Source organism: Loxodonta africana, chromosome 17, assembly GCF_030014295.1.
Source record: "Loxodonta africana isolate mLoxAfr1 chromosome 17, mLoxAfr1.hap2, whole genome shotgun sequence".
In the NCBI taxonomy this organism is placed as follows: Eukaryota; Metazoa; Chordata; class Mammalia; order Proboscidea; family Elephantidae; genus Loxodonta; species Loxodonta africana.
Genome location: NC_087358.1, coordinates 66,257,271 through 66,271,734, shown reverse-complemented (window position 1 = coordinate 66,271,734; position 14,464 = coordinate 66,257,271). Strand labels below are relative to the sequence as shown.

The 14,464-nt window shown below is 39.0% G+C and overlaps 1 protein-coding gene across 1 annotated transcript in view; it reads right to left on the bottom strand.

Annotated features, from left to right (window-relative positions):
• LRRC63 (leucine rich repeat containing 63) overlaps positions 1-14,464 on the bottom strand; it is a 75,629-nt gene that overhangs the window by 21,091 nt on the left and 40,074 nt on the right. Inside the window, exons 5-6 of the mRNA XM_003412668.4 lie at positions 8,869-8,967; positions 3,332-3,468 (exon numbers count right to left, since the gene is read on the bottom strand). Coding sequence (XP_003412716.2) covers positions 3,332-3,468; positions 8,869-8,967 — 236 coding nt within the window. The remainder of the gene's footprint in view (positions 1-3,331; positions 3,469-8,868; positions 8,968-14,464) is intronic.

The window sequence follows — 14,464 nt, the reverse complement described above, 5'->3', positions numbered from 1 at the left end:
TAAATAAACCAAAACCAAACCCATTGCCGTCAAGTTGATTCCAACTCATAGCAACCCTATAGGACAGAGCAGAACTGCCCCGTAGAGTTTCCAAGGAGCACCTGGTAGATTCGAACGGCCGAGCTTTTGGTTAGCAGCCGTAGCATTTAACCACTATGCCACCAGGGTTTCCAATTTAGTAAATACCCAATAAATATCTGAGGGCAATGGTGATTCAATGGTAGAACTCTCGCCTTCCATGCAGGAGACCCAGGTTTAATTCCTGGACAACACACCTCATGTGCAGCCACTACCCATCTGTCAGCGTAGGCTTACATGTTGCTATGATGCTGAACAGGTTTCAGCAGAGCTTCCAGACTAAGGTGGACTAGGAAGATCTACTTCCGAAAATCAGCCAATGAAAACCCTGTGGATCACAATGGTGCTATCCACAGCCCATTATGGGGATGGCACAGGACCGGGTAGCATTTCATTCAGTGTGCATGGGGTCACCATGAGTTGAGGGGCAACTCGGTAGCAACCAAGAACAACAACAACAATAAATATACTTTACACGATTGAAACCTAGGAGTCACCTTGACTCTTCCTTTCCCTCTATGTCTAATCAACACCAGATCTTGCAGGTTTTACTTTAATTTCTTAACAATCTGTTTCCTCTTTTCTGTGCTTACTACCACTGCCCTGGTTCAAGTTCTTTTCATCTCTTGCCTGGACTACTGTTACAGTCCCCTAGCTGGGCACCTTGAATTCAGTTTCATCCCCTCACACGCATCCTCCACACTGCCACCACCATGTGCTAAAACGTAAGCCTGACTCCACCTCTCCCCTGTGGCTTTCATGGCAAACAGCATAAAGCACCAATTTTTTACCCTGGCTGACAAGGCCCATGGGAGATCTGGTCCCCACTTACCTCACCAGGTTCATTTGTAAACACTCAGCCTGGCCCTCTAAGCTCCCAAAACACCAAATTACCATCCTACATCGCATGTGTTGCTTCACGCTTTTCTTTCTAAATATGTTGTGACTCTACTTGGAGAAATATCCACCCATCACCAGCCCAACTTTCTTCCCTTTAACCTGGCTAATTCATACTCAGTTGTACTTGGATCAACTATCTCTTTCAGAGAGCCATCTCATACTTCCCAGAATGAGTTCCATGCTACTCTTTGGAACTCTCAAATCGTACAGTGGGCATCTCCATTATTTTACCTGATTCTATTCAATTGTTTGCTTTCCCCTACGTTCGCTAGGTTGTGTGACTTCCTTAGGAGTGCACAGGAGATACTTTATAAACATCCACTGAATTGATTACGAGAATGAAATAAATATAAGATTCAAAATAAACTACTGCAACTGCTTGTGACAGTCATAACATCCTAACTATTCAATTTGCATGGAGCCAGAATTATCTCAAATATATTACATAACTGTTAGGTTCCCTGGATTTCAGTCAATTTCATCCACCTGCTTCTCCAAGTCCAGCCACTCTGTGTCAGGTCTTTGCATCACAAGCTAGAGTTTGACAACAATTAATTCTTAAATAGAAAGAATTCAGCACTCTCGTCCCTAACTGTATAAGCACTCTTTAGGTGAGTTTTCATTTAACAGGCTCTGCAAATGAACATTTTTACTTATGTCAGAGCTTGCTCTAAGTCTCTAAGGTCCAGGAAGTTAAGTTCTCCCATTACGTTTTTCACTCTTGGCTTCCATATGCTGAACATGTGCATACATATCCTATGTTATTTAATCAAAATATAGTCCTTCATTTTAGAAACACAAATATTAAAAAAAAAAAAAAAAAAAAACTCCTTAAAACTCTTTGGCTATACCCAATTGTTCATACTAATTTGTCCAATCCCTACACAATGAAGAAAATATTAGGCCTTTAGTTAGTATCAAGTTTTTAGTTGCCTTGGGAACTTTTACATTTTGTTTAAATGACAGTTATGGTTATTTAAAGTATGATTATAGATTATCCAGTATGAACAGATCCAGAAACAATTATAGGTATGTGTGCATACATGGATTAGTATTTAAAAAAATCCATTCCTGTCCAGTCAATTCCAACTCATAGCAACCCTATAGGACAGAGTAGAACTGCCCCATAGAGCTTCCAAGGAGCGCCTGGTGGATTCAAACTGCCAACCTTTTGGTTAGCAGCCATAGCTCTTAACCACTACACCACCAGGGTTTCTATGGATAAGTACACACACATATATTACTTAGCTCTGCCCACTGACAGCCTAGAAACAATGATACCCCAATAATAATGAGCATACCCAGTGCCCAGATCTTGGTTTTTAAATACCATTCTCCAATAAAAGAAAAGTTTCTTGGAGAAATGGCTGATTCTAGAATCAGCACAGGAAAAACACAGTTTTTGTTATTGTGGAAAAATACAGATGAGTCAAATAGAAATAAAAATGCCCAAATACAACATTCTTACTTCATCATTTTTATTCTTTTTTTATATATGTGATGTATATATGTGTATTTTTATACAGAAATAGTATAATTTTTTATATACTTCTTTAGCCTTTTAAGTGACTGAACAGTTTTACAGTGTCTGAATGTACAATTCATTGGATAATTATTTACAAACAACACTAGATAAACATCCTTGTAAATGAATTTGGGGGCACTTCCTGCATTACTATGACAATTTTCTTTTCTGAAATATTGTTCAACTATTTAAGAGTCCATATACCTTTGCCCTTAATGTACATTCAATTTGTTAAGCTCTAATTGGAAGAGGCATTTAGTTTGGCATTTGGTTAGGGTTTTGGTTGAAAACTTTCATGAGGAATTAAATAAATACCAGTCCACACTTGGTAAGAAATTCATCTTTTTTACACACAGATGTCAATATGCATACTATAGTTGAAAAGATTTTAGAGACCATACAGGCCAATCCCCTTAGTCTATAGATCAAGAAATTGTGGCAAAGAATGGTTAAGTGACTTTCCCCAGATTAAATAAATAATTACCATCAATTTTGAAGTTAAAAGTGTAGATTTCCTATTTCCAGGTGTAGTGCTATTTCCATAGTCAAGAAGACCATGCCAGGTTCTCATCTGAACTGCTCTATGTGATTTGCGAACACACTGAGGTAACGGATCTTGAGATGTGTGTTTATTTTATTAATTGCCATTTATGTAGCTGTAGGATCATTCTCATTTAACACCATAATAAGAAGCAAATCCGCTAATTATAAGAGTAAGAATTACTAAATGGCTAAAAAGCTGCTAACTACTTTCAAAAGCGAACTTAATCATTTTCCAAATTAGAAACTCTGTTTTCTGTGTTTACGATCTCAGACTATCAACCTTACCCAGGAGGAAGAAAAGTAATCAAAGTAAAGGCCATGATGAAAACTCTAAGGTAGCTAAGTTTTTTAATTTCAGATGGGATTTCTTTGATAGGATTATTTCTCAGGTTTAGTATTTGTAAATTTTTAAGACAAAATATCTGTGGAACAGAAAAGAGAAACAACCATGAGTAGAATAATAAGGTGCACAAATCTCTTATTTGCTTTATAAAATCTTTAAACTAATGTAGTAAAATCAGTATAGTACAGGCAGTCCCCAGGTTACGAACGAGATCCGCTCCTAACTGTGCCTTTAAGTCGAGTTTGTAGGTAAGTTGGAGCAGGTGCATATGGTTCTTATTTATCCTTTTTTTTTAGTGCAAGAAAAGGCTAGAAGCCTTTTCAGTAATTTAAAGCTCCACGTGCAGCAAGTGAAGGTGACTGATGAAGAATTTGTTGCTAGTAGGCGTTGGTTCAATTGTTTCCAAGTGAGGGCAAATTTGCATAACGTTAAAGGGCAAGTACGAGTTGTCCATAAACTGGACGTTCATAACCTGGGTCCTTACTCTAATGCTAACTGGATGTATCATATGTATCTCAATAAATACCTTTGGTAGGCCTTCGAAATAAGTGACCAGAATTAATATTATGATATGGTGAAATAGTACTACTGTAGATTCATATGCCCTTGACTCAAGAATGGTCCTTCTTTAAATGGGAAAGTCATCCTGTTTGATCAAGTTCATGGTTTCACATGCCAATTATGCAATGATGAAGAAGGAGGAAGGTATGTGCAGAACCAGGAAGATGAGTGGAATTAATCTTAGGGATCAGTGGGTTGTCAGCATAGTCAGATTGTCCTCATAGTAATTTCCTATACGCTGATTTTTCAAATGAAATAAAAAATAGAATATGCCATTTAAATTTATGATCTTTGCTTGATTAATACAGTTCTTGCTCACTTACCAGTAATAAGGTGTAGTATTAACTCTTCTAAACATTAAATTAAACCGTTTTAATCATTATAAAGATACCAAATTGCTGGACTAAAACTAAAACCCACTGCTGTCAAGTCGATTTTGACTCATAGCAACCCTATACTTATTCTTGCATTGAGGAACTGTTAAGTCCTCCAAGTTTGTTTTTCTTTTTCGAGATTGTTTTGGCTATTCTGTATTCCTTGAATTTCCATATAAATTTTAGAATCAGTTTATCAATTTCAACAAAAAAGGCAGTTGGGATTTTCATAGTGATTGCTTTGCATCTGCAGATCAATTTGGGAGTACTGCCATCTAAGCAGTATTCTGGTGCATGAGCAAAGGAGCTCCGGTGGCGCAGTGGTTAAGTGCTTGGCTGCTAACTGAAAAGTCGGTGGTCTGAACCCTACAGCAGCTCCTCTAGAAAAGGATGTGGCAGTCTACTTCTGTAAAGATTACAGCCTAGGAAACCCTATGGGAGCAGTTCTCCTCTGTCCTATAAGATCGTTATGGGTCAGAATTGACTCAACAGCAGTGGGTATAATGGGTGCACAAACATGGGATATTTTTCCATGTATTTATGTCTTCTGTAATATCTCTCAGTAATGGTATGTAGTTTTTAGAGCATATGTTTTGTACTTTTGTTAAACTTAACTCCTAAATATTTTATCTTTTTTGATGCTATTGTAAATAGAACTATCGTTTTCTTCATTTTATTACTGGGATCATTTGTTGCTAGCATGTAGAAATACAATTTATTTTTGTATATTGATTATGTGTGCTGCAACCCTGCTGAACTCATTTATTTGCTCTAATAGTGTTTTAGTGGGTTCCTTAACTATCCTCAAATAGGTATGTACAAGACCATGTCACCTGCAAATGGAGATAGTTTTACTCCTTTCGTTTTAATCTGGAAGTCCTTTATTTCTTTTTCTTGTCTAATTTCCGTGGCTAGAAACTCCAGCACAATGTTGACTAGAAGTGCCAAGAACAAACATCCTCATCTCGTTCCTGATCTTAGGGGGAAAATGTTCATTCTTTTACAATTAAGAATGGTGTTAGAAAGGGCCACATAAACCAGAGACTACATTAGCCTGAGACCAGAAGAACTAGATGGTGCCCAGCTATAGCCGATGACTGCCCTGACAGGGAACACAACAGAGAACCCCTGAGGGAGCAGGAGATCAGCGGATGCAGACCCCAAATTCTCATAAAAAGACCAGACTTAATGGTCTGACTGAGACTACAAGGACCCCAGAGATCATGATCCCCAGACCTTCTGTTAGCCCAAAACAGGAACCATTCCCAAAGCCAACGCTTCAGACAGGGATTGGACTGGACTATGGGATAGAAAATGATAGTGGTGAAGAGTGAGCTTCTTGGATCAAGTAGACACATGAGACTATGTTGGCATCTCCTGTCTGGAAGGGAGATGAGAGGGCAGAGGGGGTCAGAAGCTGTCCGAATGGACATGAAAATAGAGAGTAGAGGGAAAGAGTGTGCTGTCTCATTAGGTGGAGAGCAACTAGGAGTATATGTTGTTGTTAGGTGCTGTCGAGTCGGTTCCGACTCATAGCGACCCTATGCACAACAGAACGAAACACTGCCCAGTCCTGCGGCATCCTTACAATCGTTATGCTTGAGCTCACTGTTGCAGCCACTGTGTCAATACACCTTGTTGAGGGTCTTCCTCTTTTCCGCTGACCCTGTACTCTGCCAAGCATGATGTTCTTCTCCAGGGACTGATCCCTCCTGACAACACGTCCAAAGTATGTAAGTCTCACCATCCTTGCCTCTAAGGAGCATTCTGGCCGCACTTTTTGCAAGACAGATTTGTTCGTTCTTTTGGCAGTCCATGGTATATTCAATATTCTTTGCCAACACCACAATTCAAAGGCGTCAACTCTTCTTCGGTCTTCCTTAATCATTGTCCAGCTTTCACATGCATATGATGCGATTGAAAATACCATGGCTTGGGTCAGGTGCACCTTAGTCTTCAAGGTGACATCTTTGCTCTTCAACACTTTGAACAGGTCCTTTACAGCAGATTTACCCAATGCAATACGTCGTTTGATTTCTTGACTGCTGCTTCCATGGCTGTTGATTGTGGATCCAAGTAAAATGAAATCCTTGACAACTTCAGTCTTTTCTCCATTTATCATGATGTTGCTCACTGATCCAGTTGTGAGGATTTTTGTTTTCTTTATGTTGAGGTGTAATCCATACTGAAGGCTGTGGTCTTTGATCTTCATTAGTAAGCGCTTCAAGTCCTCTTCACTTTCAGCAAGCAAGGTTGTGTCATCTGCATAACACAGGTTGTTAATGAGTCTTCCTCCAATCCTCATGCCCCGTTCTTCTTCATATAGTCTAGCTTCTCGGATTATTTGTTCAGCATACAGATTAAATAGGTTTGGTGAAAGAATACAACCCTGAAGCACACCTTTTCTGACTTTAAACCAATCAGTATCCCCTTGTTCTCTCTGAACAACTGCCTCTTGATCTATGTAAAGGATCCTCATGAGCACAATTAAGTGTTCTGGAATTCCCATTCTTCACAGTGTTATCCATAGTTTGTTATGATCCACACAGTTGAATGCCTTTGCATAGTCAATAAAACACAGGTAAACATCCTTCTTGTATTCTCTGCTTTCAGCCAGGATCCATCTGACATCAGCAATGATATCCCTGGTTCCACGTCCTCTTCTGAAACCGGCCTGAATTTCTGGCAGTTCCCTGTTGATATATTGCTGCAGCCACTTTTGAATGATCTTCAGCAAAATTTTGCTTGCATGTGATATTAATGATATTGTTCTATAATTTCCACATTCAGTTGGATCACCTTTCTTGGGAATAGGCATAAATATGGATCTCTTCCAGTCAGTTGGCCAGGAAGCTGTCTTCCATATTTCTTGGCACAGATGAGTGGGCACCTCCAGCACTGCATCTGTTTGTTGAAACATCTCAATTGATATTCCATCAATTCCTGGAGCCTTGTTTTTCGCCAGTGCCTTCAGAGCAGCTTGGACTTCTTCCTTCAGTACCATCGGTTCCTGATTATATGCCACCTCTTGAAATGGTTGAATATCAACCAATTCTTTTTGGTATAATGACTCTGTGTAATCCTTCCATCTTCCTTGTAGGCATATGGATATTATCCTATCACTGACAGCATTGTACTTCAGGATAGATCTTGAAACATTCTTTTTGACGATGAATGCAACACCATTCCTCTTTGAGTTGTCATTCCCAGCATAGTAGACTATATGATTGTCCAATTCAAAATGGCCAATACCAGTCCATTTCAGCTCACTAATGCCTAGCATATAGATGTTTATGTGGTCCATTTCATTTTTGACGATTTCCAATTTTCCTAGATTCATACTTCGTACATTCCAGGTTCTGATTATTAATGGATGTTTGCAGCTGTTTCTTCTCATTTTGAGTCATGCCACATCAGCAAATGAAGGTCCCAAAAGCTTTACTCCATCCATGTCATTAAGGTCAACTCTACTTTGAGGAGGCAGCTCTTCCTTGGCCATCTTTAGAGTGCCTTCCAACCTGGGGGGTTCATCTTCCAGCACTACATCAGACAATGTTCCGCTGCTATTCATAAGGTTTTCACTGGCTAATGCTTTTCAGAAGTAGACTGCAGGGTCCTTCCTCCTAGTCTGTGTTAGTCTGGAAGCTCAGCTGAAACCTGTCCTCCATGGGTGACCCTGCTGGTATCTGAATACCAGTGGCATAGCTTCCAGCATCACAGCAACACACAAGCCCCCACAGTACGACAAACTGACAGACACGTGGTGGGGAGGAGTATATAGCAAGGTGTATATAAAGTTTTGTATGAAAGACTGACTTGATTTGTAAACTTTTACTTAAAGCACAATAAAAAAAAAAAGATGTTAGCTGTGGATTTTTTATAGATGCTGTTTATGAGGTTGAAGAAGTCTATTTATATATGTCGGGTGTTTTTGTCATGAAAGGGTGTTGGATTTTGTCAAATGTTTTTTTCTGAATGTATTAATTGTGCAACCTCTTTTCAATGGTCTTCAGCAAAATTTTACTTGCATGTGGTAGTATCATTGATAATTTCCACATTCTGTTGTATCACCTTTCTTTGGAATGGGCATAAATATGGATCTCTTCCAGTGGCTCATTTATTTGGATGACACTGAATTAAAATGATAGCCATATCTAACTATCCTGGATATGTTTTATTAAACAGTATATCCATTCTAGCCTATGGTGGTTAAAACTTTTTGTAACATATTACCTCATCACTAACTGTTTTTTTAAAGCTTCAATTACCACATAGTAGGAGTTTATCTTGGTTTTATTCACCACTTGGAAATTAATGAGAACATATTTGATAGCCTGGCTATAACAGTCTTTGAGGATTATGTCATGGGATTTCCTAAGAAAGATATACTGTATTTTTGGTACTTCTAAAAATAAGCCTTTGTGGATGCACAATATATTTTCTTTTTAGTAACTCCAGAGTATCATAAGGTGTCTATTTTGTTATGATTATTATTCATAATAAGAATTTTATAACAATATATACAATAATAAAAATGAACTCACTTCTGAGGGAAAGTAGCGGATATCATTATATGACAAATTGAGATAAATCAATTGGAAAGCCAAAGGCGTTAAGTCTGGACAATTGAGGATAAAAAAGCCCTAAAAGAAATTGACAAGGAATAAGATGTTAATTTTTAATGTGCAAAATATTTGTACAAGAGTAAAAAACATAAGCACATGATCTGAATGACAATGCTTGACATAGTACATAAGAAGTCTATGCTTATCTTCCACTCATTTCTTGTAGCCTGTCATAATAATTTGTTCTTAAATATCTCAAGGATAGAAACAAATAGAAATACTGGTAAGTATTTATGTGATAAGTAATTGTATTACATGAGTGATAGGCATTATTTCAATTAATAACAAGCAAACATTTATTGAATACCCACTGCATGTTGGCATATAAATAAATGTATCTATTTTATATTTAATTATGTCTTTTACTCTCTTTTTTTCAGGTCTCTACCTCTATTTCTCTGTCATATATCTATTACTCTAACATATACTTAGAACTTCTTGCACAGATATGCCAATTTCAGATTGAGGGAAACTTTTGGTGGTCCCCCCACTACCTACAATGCTCCAAGGAAGTGGGCACCTTTGTTTCTTAAGGATTATAGAATCAGTAGTGATTGACTGAGTGAAGCAAGCACCTCTCATGCTAGAGAATCAACCCTCAGCATGTAATGAAGGGAGTTACTGCTGCCAGTATGGTATGCTGTGGCAGGCACTACATGGAAATAAAAAGTTTCACAGCGCAAGACCTCAGAACTGATAGTACTGGGTTCAAGACTGGCCTGTTATTAAAGCATTAATATTTGTAAATGTCTGCATGTTGGTAGTGCTCTTTCTTCTTGTCGTTAAACATTTTTCTTTTCTCTGCAGAACTGGGGTATACTAAATTATGTAGAGGAAATTTGTTTGTCACAGCAGCTAATCATCCCACTTAGTGAGCCTGGACAACAAGTGCCTTTACATTTCCTTTTGCCGGGAAAACTCTTCCCCAATCATTTCCATCAATTATTGTCACTGGAGCCCTGGTGGCGCACCGGTTAACTGCTTGGCTGCTAACCAAAAGGTTGGCAGTTCAAATCCACCAGCTGCTCCTTGGAAACCCTATGGGGCAGTTCTACCCTTCCCTACAGGGTTGCTGTGAGTTGGAATTGACTCGATGGCAATGGGCTTGGATTTTTTTTTTTTTTGCCCTTCAGGTGACACTCACAATTATTGTGACACTCAGGTATCTGCTTACAGCCAGCTGTCTACTCATAAGTCATCTGACAAGAAAAGGCCCTCCCTGACCAGCCTCTTGAAAATGGTAACCTCTCAAAGCAGTGCTGGCCTATGTCTCTCTGTCCCTTCTACTTGCTTCATTTTCCTTCACAGCTCTTATCACCACAGAACATATGATGATGTATGCATGTATGTGTGCATGCATGTGTATGATCACCTCCCTCATCCCACTCAAGTATAAGCTCCACGAAATAGACATTTTGTCTATTTTTCTCACTGATATATCATGGGATATATCATTTACCCACTGGTATACAGTGGGTTCTTAATCAATATTGTCTGAATGAGTGAATATCTAGGACCTTCATATTGTCTCATGGAATCCCAGCAACCTTTGCTGTGGACACACCATGAGGCCTACTCATCTCAGGTACCATGGATCTCTCTATTTCTATCCCATCAAAAAACCTATTTGCTGTGGGTTATTAAAAAAAAAAACAAACCAAACCCATTGCTATTGAGTCGATTCCAACTCATAGAGACTCTGTAGGACAGAGTAGAACTACCCCACAGGGTTTCCAAAGAGCAGCTGGTGGATTCAAACTGCTGATCTTTTGGTTAATAGCCTGAGCTATTAACCACTACACCACCAGGGCTCCTCTGGGTTATTATAGAAGGAATATGGAGAACTAAATAGCGTGAAGAATGTAGAGGCTTCCTCAGTCTCTTGGACACTAGTCATCTCTAAGCACATATGCAGTAAGTCTGTATTATATTAATCAGTACATTTGTTTTGTGTAAAAGCTGTGCTCGTATAAATTGTTTCTTTAATAAGCTCCTGAGGTAGACCAGGATTTACGACTTTTAATTCTTTTATGATTAAGTAAAATGATGAAGTAAGAGTTGAACATAATATTTCAAAGGGCAGCTCAAGAAGGCAAAGTATTATAATGAGATGTTCAAAGACCTGGAATTAGAAAACCAAAAGAGAAGAACACAATTGGCATTTCTCAAGCTGAAAGAAATGAAGAGAAAATTCAAGCCTTATGTTGCAATAGTAAAGAATTCCACGGACAATATAAATTGAATGATGCAGAAAGCATCACAAGAAGACAGAAGAAACACACACAGTCTCCATCTCAAGAAGAACTGGTTGACATTTAACCATTTCAGGAGGTAGCATATGATTGAGAACCACTGGTAATGAATGAAGAAGTACAAGCCATGCTGAAGGCATAAGCAAAAAACAAGGCTCCAAGAATTGATGGAAAACCAGTTAGGATGCTTCAACAAACAGATGCAATGCTGGAAGCACTGACTCATCTATGCTAAGAAATTTGGAAGGCAGCTACCTTGCCAACCAACTGGAAGATATCCATATTATTCAAGTTCATTCCAAAGAAAGGCAATCAAACAGGATGCAGATATTATCTAATAATATCAGTAGTAGCACAAGCTAGCAAAATTTTGCTGAAAATAATTTTAAAATGGCTGCAGCATGGGGGACATCTAGCTCAATTGGCATAACATAGTCTATAAAGAAAAAGTTCTACACCCAACTGTGGTGAGTAGTGACTGGGGTCTTAAAAGCCTGCAAGTGGCAATCTAAGATACATCTACTGGTCCCATCCCGGCTGAAGCAAAAGACAGTGAGGAAGACCAAAGACAAAAAGAAAGATTAGACCAAAGGACTAACGGAACGTTGTACAACTTCCACCAGACTAAGCCCAGAACAACTAGATGGTGCCTGGTTACCACCACCAACAGCTATGGCAGGAATCACAATAGAGGGTCCCAGAGTGGGTAGAACAAAATTCAAATTCACACACACACACACAAAAAAAGACCAGCCTTGCTGGTATGACAGAGACTGGAGAAACCCCAAGAATATGGCCCCCTAGACACCCTTTTAACTCAGTACTGAACTCACTCCTGAGGTTCACCCTTCAGCTGAAGATTAGACAGGTCTATAGGGCCAACAATAACACACGTGAGGGACGTGCTTTATAGTTCAATCGTGTATATGAGACTAATGGGCACACCAGCCCAAAAGCGAAGACAAGAAGGCAGGAAGGGACAGGAAAACTGGACAAATGGAAACAGGGAACCTGGGGTAGAGAAGGGGGGAGTGTTGACACATTGCAGGGTTGGCAAATGATGTCACAAAATAATTTGTATATTAACTGTTTAATGACAAACTAATTTTCTCTGTAAACTTTCTCCTAAATCACAATTGAAAAAAAAAACAATGGTTGCAGCCATTCATCAGCAGGGAACTGCCAGAAGTTCAAGCCAGATTTAGGACAGAACATGGAACCAGGGATATCATTGTTGATGCCAGATGGATCTTGGCTTAAAGCAGAGATACTAGAAGGATGTTTACTTGTGTTTTATCATCTACACAAAGGCATTCGACTGTGTGGATCATACCAAATTATGGATAACATTGTGAAGACTGGGAATTCCAGAACACTTAATTGTGGTCATGTGGAACCTGCACCTGGATCAAGAGACAGCTGTTCAAACAGGACAAGGAGATACTGCATGGCTTAATACTGGAAAAGGTGTGCCACAGGGCTGTATTCTTTCACCTTACTTATTCAGTCTATAAACGCTGAACAAATAATCTGAAAAACTGGGCTGTATGAAGAAAAATGCAGCATCAAGATTGGAGGAAGGCTCATTAACAACCTGAGATAATCAGATGACACAACTTTGCTTACTGAAAGTGAAGACAACTTGAAGCACTTATTGGTGAAGGTCAAAGGCTATAGTCTTCAGTATGGATTACACTTTAACATAGAGAAAACAGAAACCCTTACAACTGGACCAATAAACAAAATAGCAATGGATGGCAATGAAATTGAAGTCGTAGAGGATTTAATTTTTCTTGAATCAATAATCAATACCCATGAAAGCGGCAGTCAGGAAATCAAATGATGTATTGCACTGGACAAGTCTGCTGCAAAAGATCTCTTTAAAGTGTTAAAAAGTAAAGATGTCACTTTGATGACTAAGGTACACCTGACTCAAGCAATGGTACTTTCAATCACCTCATATGCACGTGAAAGCTGGACAATGGAAAAGAAGACTGAAGAACTGCCACATTTGAATTAAAGTTTTGGTGAAAAATATTGAATATACTATGGACTGATTTTATTTTACTTGGATCCACAATCAACAGCCGTGGAAGTGGCAGTCAAGAAATCAAACGACGCATTGCATTGAGCAAATCTGCTGCAAGGGACCTCTTTAAAGTGTTGAAAAGCAAAGATGTCACCCTGAAGACTAAGGTACGCCTGACCCAAGCCATGGTATTTTCAGTTGCATCATAAGCATGTGAAAGCTGGACATTGAATAAGGAAGACCGAATTGATGCCTTTGAATTGTGGTATTGGCAAGGAATACTGAATATACCATGGACTGCCAGAAGAACAAACAAATCTATCTTGGACGAAGTACAACCAGAATGCTCCTTAGAAGCAAGGATGGCAAGACTGCGCCTTACATACTTTGGACATGTTGTCAGGAGTGATCAGTCCTTGAAGAAGGACATCATGCTTGGCAAAGTACAGGATCAGCAGAAAAGAAGAAGACCCTCAACGAGGTGGATTGACACAGTGTCTGCAACAATGAGCTCAAACATAACAACGATTATGAGGATGGCACAGGACTGGGCAGGGTTTTGTTCTGTTGTGCATAGGGTCGCTATGAGTCAGAACCGACACGACAGCACCTAACAACAGCGTGGACTGCCAGAAGAACAAAAAACTCTGTATTAGAGGAAGTACAGCCAGAATGCTCCTTAGAAGCGATGATGGAGAGACTTCAACTCACTTACTTTGGACATGTATTCAGGAGGGACCAGTTGCTGGAGAATGACACCACGCTTCATAAAGCAGAGGGTCAGCAAAAAAAGAGGAAGACCCTCCATGAGATTTTCTTGACACAGTGGCTGAATGACAGGCTCAAATATAGCAACAATTGTGAGGATGTTGCAGGACAAGGAAGTGTTTTGTTCTGTTGTTCACAGGGTCTCTGTGAGTTAGAGCCAACTCAATGACACCTAACAAAAACAACAACAATTCTTTTTTTATCACCCCTACAGAGCTCAGGATTCTGCTCTGGAGTCAAATGCTTTTAGAAATAATATTAATGGCTATGGAAATAAACTGTTTTTCTGGACTAGATTCACCTAATTCACTAAAAGCTGTATTCTTCCTCCATTTATTTCCAATAAAAATAAAATTTTATTTGAACATAGTCATGCTTATATGTTCAGGTATTGCATATAGCTGCTTTTGCACTGTACAACAGAGTTGAGTAGTTGTGATAGAGACTCTGTGGCCCTCATAGCCAA